Source organism: Heptranchias perlo, chromosome 35 (genome assembly GCF_035084215.1).
Source record: "Heptranchias perlo isolate sHepPer1 chromosome 35, sHepPer1.hap1, whole genome shotgun sequence".
NCBI classification, from domain to species: domain Eukaryota; kingdom Metazoa; phylum Chordata; class Chondrichthyes; order Hexanchiformes; family Hexanchidae; genus Heptranchias; species Heptranchias perlo.
Genome location: NC_090359.1, coordinates 10,774,974 through 10,797,165, shown reverse-complemented (window position 1 = coordinate 10,797,165; position 22,192 = coordinate 10,774,974). Strand labels below are relative to the sequence as shown.

The 22,192-nt window shown below is 45.7% G+C and overlaps 3 protein-coding genes and 1 long non-coding RNA gene across 4 annotated transcripts in view; 1 reads left to right on the top strand and 3 right to left on the bottom strand.

Moving 5' to 3' along the window:
* The window catches only part of LOC137301949 (zona pellucida sperm-binding protein 3-like), a 71,345-nt gene extending 51,716 nt beyond the window's left edge, over positions 1–19,629 (bottom strand). Inside the window, exons 1-4 of the mRNA XM_067971669.1 lie at positions 19,224–19,629; positions 18,214–18,329; positions 18,023–18,126; positions 17,754–17,931 (exon numbers count right to left, since the gene is read on the bottom strand). Coding sequence (XP_067827770.1) covers positions 17,754–17,931; positions 18,023–18,126; positions 18,214–18,329; positions 19,224–19,625 — 800 coding nt within the window. The 5' untranslated portion in view covers positions 19,626–19,629. The remainder of the gene's footprint in view (positions 1–17,753; positions 17,932–18,022; positions 18,127–18,213; positions 18,330–19,223) is intronic.
* The window catches only part of LOC137302350 (uncharacterized), a 413,555-nt gene that overhangs the window by 242,385 nt on the left and 148,978 nt on the right, over positions 1–22,192 (bottom strand). The window lies entirely within an intron of this gene.
* The window catches only part of LOC137302345 (zona pellucida sperm-binding protein 3-like), a 1,023,493-nt gene that overhangs the window by 917,883 nt on the left and 83,418 nt on the right, over positions 1–22,192 (top strand). The gene's annotated exons all lie outside the window — the stretch shown is intronic.
* Positions 16,719–17,454, bottom strand: LOC137302034 (zona pellucida sperm-binding protein 3-like). The gene is made up of 4 exons (XM_067971735.1): positions 17,380–17,454; positions 17,176–17,297; positions 16,970–17,104; positions 16,719–16,880 (listed from the first exon to the last, which is right to left on the bottom strand). The coding sequence occupies exons 1-4, from the start codon at positions 17,406–17,408 to the stop codon at positions 16,762–16,764; spliced, it is 405 nt and encodes a 134-aa protein (XP_067827836.1). The 5' UTR covers positions 17,409–17,454; the 3' UTR covers positions 16,719–16,761.

The following is a 22,192-nucleotide window of genomic DNA, read 5'->3' as shown; positions in this document are numbered from 1 at the left end:
GCTGTTATTGCCCCCTTTATTCCATGGGCCGCAACCTCGATGACAAGCCGACCATGTGGCACTTTATTAAACGCCTTTGGAACGTCCATATACACAAAGTCAACCGCATTGCCCTCATCTACACTCTCTGTTACCTCATCAAAAAACTCTATCAAGTTAGTGAAACACGATTTGCCTTGAACAAATCCATGCTGGCTTTCCCGAATCAATCCACATTCGTCCAAGTGACTGTTAATTCTGTCCAGTATTATCGTTTCCAGAAGTTTCCCCACCACCGAGGTTAAACTGACTGGCCTATTGTTGCTGGGTTTATCCTTACACCCTTTTTTGAACAAGGGTGTAACATTTGCAAATCTCCAATCCTCTGGCACCACTCCCATGTCCAAGGATGTCTGGAAGATTATGGCCAGTACCTCCCCAATTTCCCCCCTTACTTCCTTCAGCATCCTCGGGTGTATCCCATCCAGACCAGGTGACTTATCTACTTTAAGTTCAGCTAGCCATTCTAGTACCTCTTCTTTATCAATTTTTAGCCCATCAGTATCTTAACTATATCTTCCTTTACCGAGACTCTGGCAGCATCTTCTTCCTTGGTAAAGACAGATGCAAAGTGCTCATTTAATACCTCAGCTGTGCCCACTGCCTCCATGAGTAGATCTCCTTTATGGTCCATAATCGGCTCCACCCCTCCTCTTACTACCTGTTTACTGTTAACATGTCTGCAGGAGACTTTTGGATTCCCTTTTATGTTGGTCGCTAGTCTATTCTCATACTCTCTCTTTGCCCCTCTTATTTCCTTTTTCACTTCCCCTCTGCCTGGTTCTCACTTGTATTATCGACCTGACACCTGTCATACACCACTTTTTTCCGCTTCATCTTACTCTCGATCTCCTTTGTCATCCAGGGAGCTCTGGCTTTAGTTGCCCTACTTTTCTCCCTCGTTGGAATGTACCTTGTCTGTACCCAAATCATCTCCTCTTTAAAGGCTGCCCACTGTTCAATTACAGTTTTGCCTGCCAATCTATGATTCCAATTTACCCGGGCCAGATCTGTTCTCATCCCACTGAAATAGGCCCTCCTCCAGAAAGGGATGGACTGCAGACAGAGAGATCTCGGGACAGGGCAAAACGTGGGGATTGGGTAGAAAATGTGTCCGAGAAATTAAAAAGAGAGCAGGGTCAGGCACAGAGAAAAAGAGAGAGGGTAAAAAGCGATTGATGGGAACGAGAGGGATGAAAAGAAATGGAGAGAGGGAGGGGTAAGGAAACAGAGTGAGGTGGACACAAAGATGAGAACTCGGTTGGGAGAGAATAGGAGGTGGGGAGCAAGGTGGAGAGGGATGGGGAGCAAATGAAATGGGACGGGGAGCAAATGAAATGGGACAGGGAGGAAGTGAGAGAAACCAGCATGCAGGTAGTGGGAGGCAAAAGAAGCAGGGGAAACAGGAATAGTGAGAGAGTCAGGGAGAGAGCGAGCGAGAGAGAGCGAGAGAGAGAGCGAGCGAGAGAGAGCGAGCGAGAGAGAGCGAGCGAGAGAGAGCGAGAGAGAGAGCGAGAGAGAGAGCGAGAGAGAGAGAGCGAGAGAGAGCGAGAGAGAGAGAGCGAGAGAGAGCGAGAGAGCGAGAGAGAGAGCGAGAGAGAGAGCGAGAGAGAGCGAGAGAGAGAGCGAGAGAGAGAGCGAGAGAGAGAGAGAGAGAGAGAGCGAGAGAGAGAGAGCGAGAGAGAGAGAGCATGGCATACAGACAGAGAGGCATACAGACACCATGTTGCAGGTCAGCCATTCTTTAAGATTATCTCAGCTATTTTGATTCACAGATTATTCATTTTATTGAGATAAGGGGCATTTATTATTGAATGGCAGGGGATCACATTTGCTAAATCAGTTGATCCATTTTCTGCAGCAGATCATGTGCAGTGTCCAGAGTAACACTTGGCTCAATCGGTAGGGTGACAGGATCTGGGATTTCGTTGGGAGGATCTACAATTTTGCTTCTAAGGCATGGAATGTAATTTACAGGGTCTGGGGTGGAGTTTCATTCTGTGTACACTTTTGTAAAACATTTTGAAAACAATAGTGAGCGAGCCCCAGTTGGAGTGGGATGGAGAGTTTCATTAACCCAGTACGGGGTGTGTCAGCACCTGGAGATTTATTACAGTAAAGAGAGAGCAGGTCCCCAGTGACAGCAGGAGCAGAGTTTTATTAACACAGCACAGGGAGATTTCTTACACATTCCAACCCCTTACTGGTAAAGTTACACATTGTACAAAAGGGATCCAACAAACTCCTGAAGTTTGTCATTCAGTAACTAACAGGGTTATTCATAAATCAGTGATAACGCCCAGTGTGCAACCTGCTGTCCACAGGAACTGAGCTAACTGGAGCCTTGTACATTTTTTTTATGTCCCTGTGCGCCTGACCACGTGTCCCTGTGCGCCTGACCCCGTGTCCCTGTGCGCCTGACCCCGTGTCCCTGTGCGCCTGACCCCGTGTCCCTGTGCGCCTGACCCCGTGTCCCTGTGCGCCTGACCCCGTGTCCCTGTGCGCCTGACCCCGTGTCCCTGTGCGCCTGACCCCGTGTCCCTGTGCACCTGACCCCGTGTCCCTGTGCGCCTGATCCTGCCATCATCACCCCGCTCCTGAAAAGTCCCACCCTTGACCCCTATGTCCTTGCAAACCACCACCCCATCTCCAACCTCCTTTTCCTTTCCAAAGTCCACCCCTGCCACAGTACTGAAACAGCCCTAATCAAAGCCACAAATGACATCCTATGTGACTGTGACCATAGTAAACTCTCCCTCCTCATTCTTCTCGACCTGTCTGCAGCCTTTGACATGGTTGACCACATCATCCTCTTCGAATGATAGAAAGGTTACAGCAAGGAAGGAGGCCATTTGGCCCATCGAGTCTGTGCTGTGCAAGAGCAATCCAGCTCGTCCCACTCCCCTGCCCTACCCCCGTAGCCCTGAAATTTTTTTACTCTCAAGTACTTATCCAGTTCCCTTTTGAAGGCCACGATTGAATCTGCCTCCACCACCCCCTCAGGCAGTGCATTCCAGATCCTAACCACTCGCTGTGTAAAATGTTTTTCCTCATGTCACCTTTGGTTCTTTTGCCAATCACCTTAAATCTATGTCTTCCAGTTCTTGACCCTTCCACCAATGGGAACAGTTTCTCTCAACCGACTCTGTCGAGACCCTTCATGATTTTTGAATACCTCTATCAAATCTCCTCGTAACCGTCTCTGCTTCAAGGAGAAAAGCCCCAGCTTCTCCAGCCTATCCACGTTACTAAAGTCCCTCATCCCTGGAATCATTGTAGTAGATCTCTTCTGCACCCTCTCTCAGGCCTTCACATCTTTCCTAAAGTGAGGTGCCCAAAACTGGACACAATACTCCAGTTGTGGCCGAACCAGTGTTTTATAAAGGTCGATCATGACTTCCATACTTTTGTACTCTATGCTTCTATTTATAAAGCCCAGAATCCTGGAAGCTTTTTTAACCGCTTTCTCAATCTGCCCTGCCACCTTCAACGATTTATGCACATATACCCCCAGATCTCTCAGTTCCTGTACCCCTTTTAGAGTTGTGCCCTCTAGATTATATTGCCTCTCCTTGTTCTTCCTACCGAAATATATCACTTCGCATTTTTCTGCGAAAAATTTCATCTGCCACTTGTCCACCCATGCCACCAGCATGACTGTATCCTCTTGAAATTTATCACTATCTGTCTCACTGTTTACTTCCTTTCCAAGTTTTGTGTCTTCTGCAAATTTTGAAATTGTGCTCTGTACATCCAAGTCCAAGTCATTAATATATATCAAGAAGAGCAATGGTCCCAGCACTGATTCCTGGGGAACACCACTGTACACCTCCCTCCAGTCCAAAAAACAACTGTTCACCACTACTGATTCCTGTTCCTTAGCCAATTCTGTATCCATGTTGCTACTGCCCCCTTTATTCCATGGGCCACAATCTTGATAAGCCTAATAACAGCACTTTATCAAACGCCTACTGAAAGTCCATATACATCACATCAACTGCATTTCCCCCAACTACCCTCTCCGTTACCTCATCATTTTGCCTTGAACAAATCCATGCTGGCTTTCCCAAATCAATCCATACTCATCCAAATGTCTGCTAATTCTGTCTCAGATTATCGTTTCCAAAGGTTTCCCCACCACAGAGGTTAAACTGACTGGCCGAGAGTTGCTGGGTTTATCCTTACACCCTTTTTTGAACAAGGGAGTAAAATTTGCAATTCTCCAGCATCACCCCCGTATCTAAGGATGTTTGGAAGATTATGGCCAGTACCTCCACAATTTCCACTCTTACTTCCCTCAGCAACCTAGGATGCATCCCGTCTGGACCGGGTGACTTATCTATTTTAAGTACAGCTAGCCTTTCTAGTACCTCTCCTTTATCAATTTTTAGCCCATCCAGTATCTCAACTGTATCTTCCTTTGTTGAGACGCCAACTCCTCTCGTCCGTCGTCCAGCTGGGTGGGACTGCGCTCGCCTGGTTCCAATCTTATCTATCCAGTCGTAGCCAGAGAATCTCCTGCAATGGCTTCTTTTCCCACTCCTGGACTGTCAATTCTGGAGCACCCAAGGATTTATCCTTGGCCCCCTCCTATGTCTCATCTACATGCTGCCCCTTGACGACATCGTCCGAAAACACAATGTCAGGTTCCACATGTGCACTGACGACACCCAGCTCTACTTCACCACTACCTCCCTCGAACCCTCCACTGTCTCTGATTTCTCACATTGCTTGTCCAACATTCAGTACTGGATGAGCAGCAATTTCCTCCAACTAAATATTGCTCAGAACATAAGAAATAGGAGCAGGAGGAGGCCAATCAGCCCCTCGAGCCTGCTCCACCATTCAATAAGATCATGGTTGATCTGATCCTAACCTCAAATCTAAATTCATGTCCAATTTCCTGCCCGCTCCCCGTAACCCCTAATTCCCTTTACTTCTAGGAAACTGTCTATTTCTGTTTTAAATTTATTTAATGATGTAGCTTCCACAGCTTCCTGGGGCAGCAAATTCCACAGACCTACTACCCTCTGAGTGAAGAAGTTTCTCCTCATCTCAGTTTTGAAAGAGCAGCCCCTTATTCTAAGATTATGCCCCCTAGTTCTAGTTTCACCCATCCTTGGGAACATCCTTACCGCATCCACCCGATCAAGCCCCTTCACAATCTTATATGTTTCAATAAGATCGCCTCTCATTCTTCTGAACTCCAATGAGTAGAGTCCCAATCTACTCAACCTCTCCTCATATGTCCGCCCCCTCATCCCCGGGATTAACCGAGTGAACCTTCTTTGTACTGCCTCGAGAGCAAGTATGTCTTTTCTTAAGTATGGACACCAAAACTGTATGCAGTATTCCAGGTGCGGTCTCACCAATACCTTATATAACTGCAGCAATACCTCCCTATTTTTATATTCTATCCCCCGAGCAATAAAAGCCAACATTCCGTTGGCCTTCTTGATCACCTGCTGCACATGCATACTAACTTTTTGATCTTCTTGCACGAGGACCCCCAGATCCCTTTGTACTGCAGTACTTTCCAGTTTCACGCCATTAAGATAATAACTTGCTCTCTGATTTTTCCTGCCAAAGTGCATAACCTCACATTTTCCAATATTGTATTGCATCTGCCAAATCTCCGCCCACTCACCCAGCCTGTCTATATCCCCCTGTAGGTTTTTTATGTCCTCCTCACTCTCCACTTTCCCTCCCATCTTTGTATCATCTGCAAACTTTGATATGTTACACTCGGTCCCATCCTCCAAATCGTTAATATAGATTGTAAAGAGTTGGGGACCCAGCACCGACCCCTGCGGAACACCACTGGTTACTGGTTGCCAGTCCGAGAATGAACCATTTATCCCAACTCTCTGCTTCCTGTTAGATAACCAATCCTCCACCCATGCCAGAATATTACCCCCAATCCAGTGATTCTTTATCTTGAGCAATAATCTTTTATGTGGCACCTTGTCGAATGCCTTCTGGAAGTCTAAATACACTACGTCCACTGGTTCCCCTTTATCCACCCTGTACGTTACGTCCTCAAAGAACTCAAGCAAATTTGTCAGACATGACTTCCCCTTCGTAAAGCCATGCTGACTTTGTCCTGTTAAATTATGTTCATTGATCGAACATCGAAAGATTGAAGATCGAAGATCGAAGAACAAAGATCGAAGCCATTGTCTTCGGGCCCCGCCACAAACACCATTCCCGAGCCATCGACTCCATCCCTCTCCCTGGTCACTGTCTGAGGCTGAACCAGACCATTCATAACCTTGGCGTCCTATTTGACCCTGGGATGAGTTTCCGACCACATATCTGCTCTATCACGAAGTCCATCTACTTCCTCCTCCATAACATCACCCGTCTCCGTCCCTGCCTCAGCTCATCTGCTGCTGAAACCCGCATCCATGCCTTTGTTATCTCTAGACTTGACTATTCCAATACTCTCCTGGCCGGCCTCCCATCTTCCATGGACTTGAGCTCGTCCAAAACTCCCGTATTTTAATTCGCAGCAAGTCCCGTTCACCCAAGACTCCTGTGCTCGCTGACCTACATTCATTCCCGGTCCAGCAACACCTCGATTTTAAAATTCTCATCCTTCATTTCAAAACTCTCCATGGCCCTCACCCCTGCCTATCTCTGTAACCTCCTCCAGCCCTACAACCCTCCGAGAACTCTGCGCTCTCCAATTCTGGCCTCTTGTGCATCCCTGATTTTAATCATTCCACCATTGGCGGCCGTGCCTTCGGCTGCCTAGATCCTAAGCTCTGGAATTCCTTCCCTAAACTTCTTCATCTCTCCACCTCTCTTCCTTTAAGACGCTCCTTAAGCCTAACTCTTTGGCTAAGCTTTTGGTCACCCGTCCTAATATCTCTTTATGTGGCTCAGTGAAAAATTCTGTTTGATAATCACTCCTGTGAAGCACCTTAGGATGTTTTACTGCATTGAAGGCGATATTGGCCAAGGTGCTTACCCAGAGGAAGGGAGGAACCATCACAGGCCGAGTCTCACTGGGCAGCTGTCCGACAACTCCGAGCGGCTGATTAGATTCGAGAATCTGTCACTGGAATACAATAGGATTATTTTTGAGCAAACGGTTATATTTAATTTGAATATATTTGTCATTAATGGCATTTGATTGATTTACTTTAACATTAAATTGTTCTTTTCTTTCCACTCTTTTTTGGATTAAATTCACTCACAATATCAGCTGCCAACTCCAGTTTGTGAGGGATATCAAGGACAATACTAAAGGTTTTTACAAGTATATTAAGAAAAAGGTGACTAAGAGTAACGTGGTCCCTTAAAGACAGACGCAGGGGATTGTAGTAATTGAAAGGCAAGGAGGGTGAAGAATTCCAAAAATTCGTACAGGAGAACTTTCTTAATTAGTATATTTCTAGCCCAACAAGGGAGGAAGCAGTGCTGGATCTAGTTTTAGGGAATGATGTAAGGCAAGTGGAGTGTATTTCAGTGGGGGAACATCTGGGTAATAGTGATCATAATATAATTTGGTTTGAAGTAGTTACGGAAAGGGACAAAGAAAAATCAAAGGTGAAAATATCCAACTGAAAGGGAGCCAATTTCAGTGATTTGAGAAGGGATCGAGCACAAGTGGACTGGAAACAAAGACTGGACAAAAAAAAACAGTAAACGAGCAATGGCAGGTCTTCAAGGTGGAGGTAGTTCGGGTATAAACCAAGGATTTTCCCATAAGGAGGAAAGATACGGCATCCAAAGCTCGAGCTCCCTGGATGACAAAGGAAATAGAGCTGAAAATAAAACAGAAAAAGGTCAGGTACAGAATACAGCACAAAACCAGGAGAGTGTGCAGGGGAAATTGAAAAGGATATAAGAAGGGCAAAGAGAGAATATGAGAAAAGATTAGTGGGTAACATAAATGGAAACCCAAAAATCTTTCATAAAAATATAAAAAGTAAAAGGATCAAAAAGGAATGGTGGGGCCGATCAGGGACAAAATAGGAAATCTGCTTGTGGAGGCAGAGGGCATGACTGAGATACTGAATGAGGACTTTGCATCTGTCTTCACAAAAGAAGAGGATGAAGTTAATGTCGCAGTGGAGGAGGAGGGAGTAGAGATATTGGATAGGATCAAAATAGATAGAAAGGAGGTGCTAAATAGGTTGGCATCACTCAAAGTGAACAAGTCCCCCGGTCCAGGTGGGATGCATCCCAGGCTGCTGAGGGAAGCAAGGGTGGAGATAGCAGAAGCTCTGACCACAATCTATCAATCCTCCTTGGATATGAGAGTGGGGCCAGAGGACTGGAGGATTGCAAATATTACACCCCTTTTCAAAAAAGGGGAGAGGGATAAAACTGGTAACTACAGGCCAGTCAGTCTAATATCAGTGGTGGGAAAACAACTGGTGACCATTGTCAAGGACAAAATTAATTCTCACTTGGAGAGGCATGGGTTAATAAGGAACAGCCAGCATGGATTTCTTAAAGACAAATCATGTCTGACTAACCTGATTGAATTCTTTGATGAAGTAACAGAGAGGGTTGATGAAGGTAGTGCAGTAGCTGTTGGAAATATGGACTTTCAAAAGGCATTTGATAAAGTGCCACAGAACAGACTTATTTGGAAAACAGAAGCCCATGGGATTAAAGGAAAAAATTGGTGGTAACTTGGGTACATAATTGGCTAGGGGATGGGAAACAGAGAGCAGTGGTGAACGGATGCTTTTCTGACTGGACAGAAGTATGCAGTGGGGTCCCCCAGGGGTCAGTATTAGGACCATTACTTTTCTTGTTATATCAAAATGACCTGGATTTGGGTTTCGGGAGCACAATTTCAAAGTTTGCGACTGATACAGGACTTAGCAACGTAGTAAATAGTGAGGAGGATAGTAGCAGATTTCAGGAGGACATAGACAGACTGGTAAAATGGGCAGACACAGGGCAGATGCAATTTAAGACGGACAAGTGTGAAGTGATGCACTTTGGGAGGAACAAAACGGAGAGGCTGCATAATCTCAATGGGACTATTTTGAGGGGAGTGCAAGAACAGAGGAACCTGGGGTACAGAGTCACAAATCTTTGAAGGTGGCAGGGCAAGTTGAAAAGGTGGTTAAGAAAGGGTATGGGAAACTTGGCTTTGTAAATAGGGGCATTGAATACAAAAACGAGGAAGTCATGCTGAATCTTTATAAATCACTGGTTAGGCCTCAGCTGGAGTATTGTGGACAACTCTGGGCACCGCACTTCAGGAAGGATGTCAAGGTCATGGAGAGGGTACAGAGGAGGTTTACCAGGATGGTACCAGGGATGAGGGACATCAGTTATGTGGAGAGGTTGGAGAAGCTGGGATTATTCTCCTTAGAGCCGGGGATAAGGGGAGATTTAATCGAGGTGTTCAAAATCAAGAGGGGTTTTGATAGTTTCTCCCTACTTGCTCTGTTTCCTCTGGCAAGCGGGTCGGTAACCAGAGGTCATACATTTAAAATAATTGGCAAAAGAACTAGAGAGGAAATGAGGAGAAGTTTTTCTTCATACAGAGAGTTGTTAAGATCTGAAACGCACACCCTGAAAGGGAGAAATCAGATTCCATGGGAATTTTGAAAGGGCAATTAGACATCTACTTGAAGAGGACTAATATGGAGGGTTATGGGGAAAGAGCTGGAGTGTGGGACTAAATTGGACAGCTCTTTCAAAGGCACGATGAATGGCCTCCTTCTGTTCTGTAAGTTTCAATGAAAAGTGGGTAAAATAGTGTGTGAGAGAGGGAGTGAGTCACAGAGAGTCTGTGTGAGAGAGGGAGTGAGTCTCGGAGAGTCTGAGAGTGTGTCTCGGAGAGTCGACATCTGGATGAAGGAGAGTCTGAGAGGTAGGGTGGGAGGGAGAGAGGGAGAGAGGGTTTGTGAGAACGGGCAAGAGAGAATATTGGAGACAGGAAAGAGAAACAGTCTGTGTGTAAGAGAGAGAGGAAAGGGGAAGAGAGCCTGTTTGTGCATGAGAACTAAGGGATAGAAATGTGAGAAGTTGGAGAGAAATGAGAGATTGCATGGATAAAAGGACAGAAAACTGAGAGTTGTGGTTAACAGATGTTTCTTGCACTGGAAGGATTTAAACAGTGGTGATCGCCGGGGTCAGTGTTGGCACCATTGCTTTTCTCAATATCTGTGGATAGAAATGATCTGGACCTGGGTGTAGGGGGCACAATATCAAAATTTGCAGCTGCCACAAAGATAAGGAGTGAGATTAACCATGAAGAGGATTATCGATAACTTCAGGAGGAGGCAGACAGGTGAGCAGATTGGGCAGGTAGATGTGAGATGGAATTTAATGGGGAGAGATGTGAGTTGAGAAGAATAAGGAGAGGAAATAGACACTATACTGTAAAACTGTAAAAGGAGTAGAGGAGCAGAGAGATTTAGGGATTCAGATATACAAATCTTTAAAAAAGTGGGAGGACAAGTTGATAAAGCTGTTTTACAAAAACCCCCATGGGATCCTAGGATTTATAAATAGGGGCATAGATTATAAAAGGAAAGAGTTAATGCTACACCTGGACAAATCATTGGTTAGGTCATCGTCAGAATATTGTGTCCAGTTTTTGGTGCATTACTTTAGTAAGAATGTCGCGGCCATGGAGAGGGGCAGAAGAGATTCACTAAGATGATCCCAAGGATGAGAGTCTTCACATAACTTTTCACGGGAGCAGAGAAGTTTAAATAAGATCAGAGAGAGGGGATCAAAATTATGAGGGGGTTTTGATAAAGTCAATGAGGGAAAACTATTTCCACTGGTACGGGAGCACAGTGGTTATGTTACTGGACTAGTAATCCTAGAGGCTCGGACTAATATTCCGGGGTCATGAGATCAAATCCACGGCAGCTGGGAAATTTAAATTCAATTAATTAAATAAAATCTGGAATTTTAAAAAAAATAGTATCAGTAATGGTGGCCATGAAACTACCGGATTGTCGTAAAGACCCATCTGGTTCACTGATGTCCTTTCGGGAAGGAAACCTGCCGTCCTTACCCGGTCTGGCCTATATGTGACTCCAAACCCACAGCAATGTGGTTGATTCTTAATCACCCTCTGAAATGGCCCAGCAAGTCACTCAATTGTTCAAGATAGGTGGCACACCACCACCCTCTCAAGGGCAACTGGGAAGGGCAATAAATGCTGGCCTTGCCAGCGACGCCCACATCCCAGTTCGTGAGTCGGTAACTGGAGGCATCAAATTAAGAGAGGTTGGTTTTCTTTCTTTTTGATGCAGAGGGTTGTTAGGACAATGGAATGTCTGACCAGAAACACCGAGGGAAGCAGAATTTAAAAGGGAAGTGAATCAATATCTGAAGAAGAAAATCTTGAAAGATCTTGAAAGGCCTTCGATGAGGTACCGCATAGTAGGTTCATGACCAAGGTCAGAGCTTGTGGAGTCAGGGGACAGGTTGCAGAATGGGTAGCAAGCTGGCTACAAAACAGAAAAGAGAGCAGGGGTTAAAGATAGTCACTCAGACTGGCAGAAGGTGGGAAGTGGTGTTCCACAGGGATCGGTGCTGGGAACACTGTTGTTCACCATTTGCATCAACGGTTTGGACTTGGGAATCGGAAGAACAATTTCAAAATTTGCGGACAACATCAAATTGAGGGATATAGTTAATAGTGAAGAGGACTGAGATAAAATACAGGAAGACATTAATAAACTTGCAGAATGGGCGTGTAATTGGCAAATGAATTTCAATATAGATAAGTGTGAGGTGGTACAAATTTAGTAGGAAGAACAAGGAGGCCACATACTTCCTGTATAATAAGAGTCTAAATGGGATAGAGGAGCAAATTGGGGTCGAGGGGTACAGATACACAAATCATTAAATGTAGTGACTCAGGGTCATAAGGCCATAAAAAAGCAAACAAAGCACTGGGATTCATTTCCAGAGGAATAGAATTGAAAAGCAGGGAAGTTATGTTAAACTTGTCCAGCACCTTGGTTAGACCACACTGAGTACTGTGCACAGTTCTGGTCTCCATGTTACAAAAAGGATGTAGAGCCACTGGAGAAGGTGCAAAAAAGATTGACAAGGATGATACCAGAACTGAGAGGTTATAACTATCAGGATAGACTGAACAAGCTGGGGCTCTTTTCTCCAGAAAAGAGAAGGCTGAGGGGTGACCTGATAGAGGTCTTTAAAATTATGAGGGAGTTTGATAGGGGAGACATGGATGTGTTTCCGCTTGTGGGGGGAGTCCAAAACTATGGGCCATGAATAGAAGATAGTCACTAATAAATCCACTAAGGAATTCAGGAGGAACTTATTTACCCAGAGAGTGGTTAGAATGTGGAACTTGCTAACACATGGAGTAATTGAGGCAAATAGCATAGATGCTTTTAAGGGGAAGCTAGATAAGTACATGAGGGAGAAAGGAATAGAAGGATATACAGATAGGGACAGATGAAGAGAGGTGCGAGAGGGGCTCGTGTGGAGCATAAACACCAGCTCAGACCAGTTGAGCCGAACGGCCTGTTTCTGTGCTGTAAATTCTATGTAATTCTAAACGGTCCATAAATACAGAGAATAAAAGTGGGCCCAGCACTGACCCCTGGGGTAACCACTTCCAACCCTTCTCCAATCTCAGCAACTCCCATTAACCCAGACCCTCTGTTTCCTGTCCCCAGACAACTTTCTCCCCGCACTGTTCCATTTCCTTTTAAACGGCCCACCTGAACAGACTGGGCATTACCCTGGGGATCTCCCAGTTACCTTCACACCGTTGCTCGCCATGTCCCTGATTTCACTTGACATCCTTCACAGTCTCATCGAAATGTCTTGGTGCCTCCTGGCTGTGTAAATATCCAAACAGGTTTCCAGTCGGCCTCAAGTATTTTCCAGCAGATTGATTCAAATCCGGTGCGGTTTTCCTCAAAACTCCTGGAAGTTCAGGCACGAATTCTCCTGTGGAAGAAAGTCACATCGTGTTACGGGACGGAAGAATCAACGACCCTTCTGAAGTACTCGGTGTCGGCCTTGGCCCATTTGTAGCACTCCCTCACCCCTAGAATCATAAAGATTGAGGAATAAAGCTCCCCTCCAGAGACCTGAGCACAAAATCTCAGCTCACACTCCAGTGCAGTACTGAGGGAGTGCTGCACTGTCGGAGGGGCCGTCTTTTCCACGAGCCGTTAAACCAGTCCGGCCCCTCAGGTGGATGTAAAAGATCCCGCGACACTATTCGAAGAAGAGCAGGGGAGTTCTCCCCAGTGTCCTGGCCAATATTTAATCCTCCACCAACACCTATAAACAGATTATCTGGTCATTTATCACATTGCTGTTTGTGGGATCTTGCTGTGCACGAAATGGCTGCCCACATGACAACAGTGACCTCATTTCAAAAGCCCCCCCATTGGCTGCGAGGCTTTGGGTCGTCCTGAGGATGTGACAGGCGCTGGAGAAATGCAAGTTCCCCCTCCCCGGGGCCGCCCTCCGCTCTAATCCCATTGCCCGTCTCTCGGTCCTGTCCCCGGGCTCGGGGACTCTCGGCCGGTCCAGGGCCCTTTAAGAGGGACGCGCCACACTGCGCATGTGCGCCGTTTATTTAAATCAAACCGCGCGATTCAAAGGAAAAGTGACGTCAGTTTCCGTCACAATAAAAACCGCTCGTTCTCAACCGAAAAAACGGAAAGTTTGTCTCGCGACACAACAGGAAGCGGCCGCTGATCCGGCGGGTGATGTGCGCATGTGCGAACATTCTCCCAGAGTGCAGCGCGGCCTGTCTCACAGATGGGGCCTTTTCTCCGCCGCTCTGCATTGTGGGAGATTCGGCCGCCATGACGGGCCCGGGTCACCGAGTTCATCCAATCACAGGTGAAGCTTCCCGGATTGGTGGAACCGACAGAGTGCAGGTGGTCTGTGGAGCGAGAGAATCTCTGAGAAGAGGGGCAGCCAATTGGGGAAATCACAGGAGGTGGTGACCGGTCATAAACCCAATCGGTGAATGACGGATTGAACCAAGGAAAGGAATGAAGAAACTCGACTGGGACCTGTGGGAACAGGCGGACTAATAAATTTAACCCGTGTCCAGTTCAGGTCACCACATTACAGGAAAGATGGGATTGGACCAGAGAGGGTCCAGAGGAGATTTACAAGGATGTTCCAGGACTGGAGAATTTTAGCAATGAGGAAGGATTGGATCGGCTGGAGTTGTTTTCATTGGAACAGAGGAGGCTGAGGGGGGATTTAATTGACCGAAAAAAATTATTGGGAGCCACACAGACTGCATCACTTCAAGAAGGAAGCAGCTCACCACCACCTTCTCAAGGACAATTAGGGATGGTTAATAAATTCTGCCATTGCCAGCGACGCCCACATCCCATAAACAAATTAGAAAAAGGATATTAAGGTCCTATTTCCCTTAGCAGAGGGGCCAATAACCAGGGGGCATATATTTCAAGTAATTGGTAGAAGGATTGGAGGGGATCTGTGGATAAATTTTTTCACCCAGAGGGTGGTGTGAGTATGGACCTTACTGACTGAAAGGGTGGTAGAGGCAGAAACCCACATCGCTTTTTAAAAAGTACTTCGATGTGCACTTGAAGTGCCGTCACCGACAAGGCTGCGGACCAAGACCAAGAGTGCGATCAGGCTGGAGAGCTCTTTTTCAGCTGGCACAGACACAATGGCCGAATAGCCTCCTTCTGTGCTGTAAATTTCTATGATTCTATAACTTCTAGGGTCAAATGTGACATGGCAAAAGATACATGTTTATGGTTCCAAAAAAATCTTAACAGAGAGGGAAGAAACAATGTAGAGTTCTGCCTGAAAGTGTTGTTCAGACAGACTCCATGAATTATTTTAAATGAGAGTAGTATAAGGACCTTGGAACAGAGGAACATTAAATTGGATGAGGGGAGAGAGGAAAGTCACCTGTTTCTGTCCTGTAAGATCCAAAGCTTCATTGAAAATGAATTCTTGAAGCATTTCTACATGGTATTTTTTTGCAACATTATAAAAATATCCCAAAGTAGTTCTCCTGGTGACCTGGCCAGTGTATGCACTTTGTAAAGTCTCCCTGAAATGTTTATATGTAAATCAGACAACAGTCAGAAGAGGGTAGGATGGACCTACACTACACTTGAATGTATTGTCATCTATTGGGTTTAAAGTTTCCGAACACGATTTATCAATGGTGTGAGGAAGCTCAGTGAAAGTGAGGAGGGGCCGTCTGACTGCAGTTTCCACTGGAAGAAAAATCACCTTCAGTGTGTGTAGTGAGCAGAAATGAATTGCTATTGTTAAAAGTTCCCACTAACTTATTGTTATTCTACTTTAACAGAACGAGCCTGGATCTCCTGCTATGTTTAAACACTAAACTTCAGTGATGATAGCTCAAGTAAAATATTACCATGATTTGATTTAAATGGAGGAATGGTTTCCACCTGCCAAAGAATGTTGTCTGAAGCGAGGGTGTTTACTGCTAACAGCTCCCATCCTGTTTAATAGACCCCCTGAATGTCTGATTTACCAAAAAGAAAAACCCAGCTCAGTAAAGTTAAACAGTCTCTTATTAATCTGAATATTTTTATGAACAAATTTCAGTATTTCACAAGGCAAGGGTGTCCCAGACATGGATTGGACCCAATTCACTGTAAAGTTATAAAAACACAGCCAGTTTAGCGACCAGGGAACATAAACTAAAAATTAGAATCAGGACTTTCAGGAGTGAAGTTAAGAGACACTTCTCCACGCAAAGAGTGGGAAAAGTTAAGAACACTCTTCCACAAAGGGCAGTTGATGCTCGCTCAATTGTTAAATCTATTATCTCAGCTTAAAATTTTGTTGTTATGCAAAGAAGGTAAGGGATATGACGAAGGCAGGTATATGGAGTTATGTCACAGATCAACCATGATCTCATTGAATGGTGGACCAGGCGAGAGGGGCTCAATGACCTACTCCTGTTCCTATGACCACCCCTCAAATACAGTGAATGAAACAATAATGTAATCTGAAAATAGGACTAACGACTTACAGTACAATCCCGAGGGCCTGTCGTGAGGAGAAGCTGAACATAAAGAAACTTCAGTCTTCTCAAAAGACAGGTGAAATTCAAATCCAACGGAGTTACATCACAACCGCTGGGCTCGCTGTCCCTCGCACTCTCTGTGCCTGTACCCACTGGGCACATCATTGGCCCGTGCACATTAACTTTTACACTGGGCGTTTGAAATCTACCCGGAGTCCCAGCCCCACGAAAGAAGAATCTTTGCACCAGCGGCAGAGATCTTCAATCTTGGAAGAGAGTTCCAAGTCCACTGACTTTCAATCCTATTGGTGTTTGGACAATTAGCTCCAAACAGAAAAGTTTTACTGGAGTTTGGAGCCTGTGTGGGGATTCAACTGATCAATAGCCACAGAGCACCAAGGGAATGATTGGGCCATCAACCAGCTGGCACCAGTACCTCAGGCCAGTCCCACTGTCCCTTCAAAGTTCATTGACTTGTACAATGAGGGCCTGGCAAGCCTTCACCCATTGCTGCAGCCATCCCTGGACTGGATACACTATTAACAGCCATTTTGCCACTACTTACATGGACCCATTAAAACCCATTTCACTAACAGGAGGAACTGTGGAGGAGTGCGGAGTGTTACTAACAGTATTAAGCACCCATTGCATGCTGATTGGAGCCAGATAATGAAAAATGAGCAACCAGCCATTAGAAGATACAAGTAGTCACTGCTTTATTAGTCATTTGATAACTAGTTGAACTGGGTTTGCTTGTGTTTCCTGTGCAGGAACAAGGCAATCAAAGAAGCAGAGATCAGAGAGACAGCGGTCACAGTCAGGGCCAAAATCAGGACAACCTCAGACGCCACACCTTAAAAAAAAGGAACAAAAAAAAAACCAATGGTCAGTGAGTGAAGGAAATACGGAGGGAAAATGGAAACTAGCAGTCGGCCAACTCACCACCCGGAGACCTCTCCTGCATCCTTTGCTCAACCTCATTAAGGGGCTCAGTTGCCAGCTCTGTCACATCAGGATCGAGAATGACCAGGGGTCCAAGTGAGGCCTCACCCTCCCACTTCAATTCAGCATCACTCTCTGCAATATCAAACATTCCAGTTAGAGAGGGTAAAGGGTGACCTCCAACATAGAGAGGATCAATGTCCTACCAGGTCCAAATACAAGATCCCTCCTTCCTCTGGAATCAATTCGGAATTCCCTCGTGGCACTGCAGTTGCCCAGTTGACAACAGGCACACACGTCATTGGTCGATTCTTCCAATGGGGTCCAGCTGAACCAGAGAATCCATTTATCAACCAGGTTGTCCATCATCCTTTAATACAACACATCCCTGAGCAAGAGAGGGAACTTACATATTCTGGAAAGTACAAGCTTTGTTCATGGAATCTCTCCGATCCACTGCAGCAACTTTCAGGTGACAGGTGATGAAAATCTGAGGGACACATTCAATACAAGTTGTTATTTAGTGACCTCCTCCCAACATGGGGAACCCAATGTTTGGCTTCCTCTTACCAAGGAACGGTCATCTCCAAAGAAGCGGAATGCATCCAGGTCAAACTGGAGTTTGTCCAGCTCACGTTCACCTCTTGGCAACACAAAGGTCGAAAAGGAGTCCTCAGCTTTGCTGTCCAGGAGGCAACTGAAGAAAGATTAAAAAAAGGAAAAAAAGTGAATTAAGTGAACCGATTGAGACAAAACCAGCTGGAGAAAGCAGAGAGCTCCTTACCCATGGTAGTCAATGATGTTGTATCTTGGGGTGGAATCATTGTCTGGGCTCAATGTAGCTGCACAGCTGTCAATGTAGAGCTTCAAGGGCATGTGGTTGGTCATTGAAACAGAGGCCTCAATGTGAATGAGGTCACCCAGGTAGTAGACAGTCGAGGTGCGCTCTGAAAGCCAGTCATCTGAAGTACAAGAGGACAAGGGTTGGAGACAGTGGGTGTAACTCCCAGTGGGAGACAACAGAAAAGCACTCCCCATCCACCCATCACATACCGTTCATAAGACGCAGTGAGAATGACAGAAGCCCTTCTCCAGACTTGGTCGAGCTGAATGGGATCCAGGTGGGCTTGATAGGGTCACTGCTCACATTGCCCTTCCTGGAAGGACAGGAGTGTAATTTCAGGACAACGTCAAAGAACTGCACCTGCTGTAGACCTTATTTGCCACAGAGTAAAGATTCTTACCTAAAATAGTGGCACTCAATGGGAATGACTGCTCCATTAGTTCTCACAATGACAGATCCACGAGCATTTGGGGTGTGGTTCAGGTGGGTGGTGTAGACCAGGAAATCTCCAGCCATCTGAAAGACATCAGGTTAAGGAATGAAGAGCTGGTTTCATTGGACAAAATCTTTTTCTGGTCATTTTCCTGCCCTGTTAAGCAGCAGTTTGAGGGGTTTCAGCTGCTCCTCAATGACACATGATTGAAGCAGCTCCACCATTGGTGGAAGTTGCCCAGAGCAGCCTCTGTTACTCTGCTCAGTCCACCTTCGATTTTCGGGGACTTCAGGCCTGCAGTCAGAAACCCGGAAATGATTGGCACTGCCAGATTTCATGAGCATTCTTTCCCATATATAATAGAGCTTTCACCTTAAGGGGCTTCAAGTTACCCCTGATATGGAGCACAAAACACAACATCACTTTTAAACCTCATCTGTGTCCATGGAATCAAGGGGATTGGCAGGTATAATAACCAAAAGTGGAGTTCCCCTTTAATACATTGTATCCCAATTATTATTCCACTTGTTTCATCTTTCAAGAGAAGTCTCAACAGGAACTTCCACACTGAACATTCATTGACCACAAGTTGAGGCAGCAGGCCTGAATATCCACAGGAAGGAACGGAAAAGATAAATCAATTGAGGCACAAAAGAACAGAGTGGTTTGGAGAAATGTCGGTGAAGGTTCAAGGTCAATAGAATTGAATCTGAGTTAGAGAGTAGTAATGACCCATTTAAGAAAGATGCAGTCCCTCAGTGACAAGTTGAAGTTCTTTAAAAGTAAAGCTAAGATAGACATGGCAACATAAAGAAGTAGTTTCACACAGGGTGATATTTAACAGTGGGCAAGAATTTATACACAGATTCCATTCAGGGATCTCCTCAGTGGCTGGAGTTTCACCCGATGTTAATGAGTTCAGAGTGGGCAGTAATCTACAAAGTGAAATTGGAGCAAGAGTTGAGGAATCACATTACCTGCAATCTGCTGCCACATTCATGGAGCCCATAGTCAAAGAGGACAGTGTGGTTCTGAGAGTAGATCCCAGTTGGCCGACAACCTGCTGTCCCCAGGGTCAGGTCAGCAGCTTTAATCAGGTGCCTGGTTCTAAATAAATCCATGTCGACCCTCACCAGCAGGTTCCGCTCTCCACACTGCACCATCACAGTCTGCAGTGGAGACAGACTTCTCCCCTCAGACACACTGAAATGGGAACCAAAGGGAGGGACATGAGGAGGGACTCTCTGGGGCACAGGGGTGGGTTTTACTCTTCTCCATTGAAATCTGTGGCCTCGAAACTGTTGCCAAATATCAGAGCAACAAACCGCTCCAACAAACACCAGCACTGGGAACAAACCTCTCACTACAAAATCCCCCATGATACCAAACAACTCAACTATCACTTTACCCACCAACCAGCACCTTTTATACAAAACCTGCAGTCACCTGACTCCAATTGTCCCAGGATAAACGAGAAAACTCGACGAAACTGGAGTGCATCCTGGATATCCACAGGTCCAGGATGCTTGCGGTCCACGGGGGCGGTCGCTCGGCCTGTCTGCCTCTCTTCCGCGGAATGCTCCGCGCCCGGGTGGCCCTGGAGATGGAGCACGCGGTGTCTGCCGGTACGCTCGAGGCTTTCCGCGACCGGTGGGCACCGCAGGGGCTGGAGTGCATCCTGGACGAGGCGAATAAAGTTTTAATTTGAAAAATTGGTTTTGGTTTCTTTGGGTTTTTAGTTTGTAAGCACACCCCACACCCCCTTCTTATAAAAGGGGGGCCTAATTTGGAAGAAAACAAAAAAAAAGGATGGACTCTCAACAAAAAAAGAAAAAAAAAGAAAAAAAACCCTTTTTCTCTTATCTTTTCCGTGCCTTCTCGTGGATATTCACCTGTTGCCTTAACTTGCGGTTAAAAAAAAGGAAAAAAAGAAAAAAAAAACAGAGCGGATTGAGTGTTAGAGAGAGACACCAGCAGAGGGAGGTAGAGAGCGGTGTAACTGAGTACAGAGATACAGAGAGACACCAGCAGAGGGTGGTAGAGAGCGGTGTAACTGAGTTCAGAGATACAGAGAGACACCAGCAGAGGGTGGTAGAGAGCGGTGTAACTGAGTACAGAGATACAGAGAGACACCAGCAGAGGGAGGTAGAGAGCGGTGTAACTGAGTACAGAGATACAGAGAGACACCAGCAGAGGGTGGTAGAGAGCGGTGTAACTGAGTACAGAGAGAAAGAGAGACACCAGCAGAGTGTCCAGGAAACAAACCTTTTATCTGAAGTCTGAGTCGAGATCTAAACTGCACAGATGTAAGGAATCTTACAACACCAGGTTATAGTCCAACATTTTTATTTGAAAATCACAAGCTTTCGGAGATTACCTCCTTCGTCAGGTGAGTGAAGGTTTCTTAGTGTTTTTAGAACCCTTCACTCACCTGACGAAGGAGGTAAGCTCCGAAAGCTTGTGATTTTCAAATAAAACTGTTGGACTATAACCTGGTGTTGTAAGATTCCTTACATTTGTCCACCCCAGTCCATCACCGGCATCTCCACATCATGGCTACGATAAACTGCACAGAGTACAGGAAGCATTACTGTTTTACCTGCCCTGTGAGTGTTTCATTTGACAGTGTAGAGGGAGCTTCATTCTGCAGATAACCCGTGCTGTCCCTTCCCTGGAAGTGTTTGATGTCAATGTAGAGGAAGTTTTGCTCTCTATCTAACCCGTGTTGTAACTGCCCTTCTGCAACTGGAAAGTTTCTCCCTTGCTCCATCATAACACTTCATGATTTTAAACACCTCTATCAAATCTCCCCTTTACGTTCTCTGCTCCAAGGAGAACAGCCCCAGTTTCTCCAGTTTCTCCACATAACTGAAGTCCCTCATTTCTGATACAATTTTAGTAATTCTCTTCTGCACCCTCTCTAAGGCCTTGACATCCTTTCTAAAGTTTCGTGCCCAGAATTGAACACAATACTCCAGCTGAGGCCTAACCAGTGTTTTATTAAGGTTTAGTATCAATTCTTTGCTTTTGTATTCAATGCCTCCATTAATAAAGGAAGGGCCACATTTGCTTTCTTAACAGCCTTCTCAACTTGTCCTGCCACCTTCAAAGATTTGTGTAACTACACCCCCAGGTCTCTCTATTCCTCCACTCCATTTAAAATTGTTCCATTTAGTTTATATTGCCTCTCCTCATTCTTCCGACCAAAATGTATCACTTCACAATTCTCTGCATTAAATTTCATCTGCCATGTTTCTGCCCATTTCACCAGTCTGTCTCTGTCCTCCTGAAGTCTGTTACTATCCTCAACATTGTTAATTACATTTCTGAGTTTCGTGTCATCTCCAAATTTTGAAATTATACCCTGTGCACCCAAGTCGCAGTCATTAATATATATCAAAAAGAGCAGTGGTCCTAATACCGAGCCCTGGGGGACACCACTGTATACTTGCCTCCAGTCTGAAAAACAACCGCTCACCACTACTCTCTGCTTTCTGCTCCTTTGCCAATTTTCTATCCAATCTGCCATTGTCCGTTTAATCCCATGGGCTTCAATTTTGCCAACAAGTCTATTATGTGATACTTTATCCTCCCTTAATCTCTCCCTGCATAGAAACTCCCCGACCCATATTCATGGCCACCCCCTCGACCTTGCCATCTCACGTGGCCTCTCTACTCCCGATCGTGTCAATCATGGATAAGGCCATCTCTGATCACTTCCTTGTATCCCTCTCCACCCACATGGAATCATAGAATCATAGAAAGGTTACAGCACGGAAGGAGGCCATTCGGCCCATCGAGTCCATACCAGCTCTATGCAAGAGCAATCCATGACGTCCCCAATGCACATCACAGAATGATCACAGGAATCCCACGCCACTTTCTATGAGCGGTATCAGGCTGCGGTTATGGTGCAGACCGGGACCCAGGGCTGAGGCTGTGGTCA

Excerpts from the sequence above, each read along its gene's own strand:
- LOC137302034 (XM_067971735.1), bottom strand. The coding sequence starts at position 17,408 with ATGAACAAAGCTTGTACTTTCCAGAATAT. Across the intron at positions 17,105-17,175 it reads GGATCTTGTATTTGGACCTG|AGAGTGATGCTGAATTGAAG; the intron begins GTAGGACATTGA and ends TTGATATTGCAG. Across the intron at positions 16,881-16,969 it reads GCAGGAGAGGTCTCCGGGTG|GTGTGGCGTCTGAGGTTGTC; the intron begins GTGAGTTGGCCG and ends CTTTTTTTTAAG.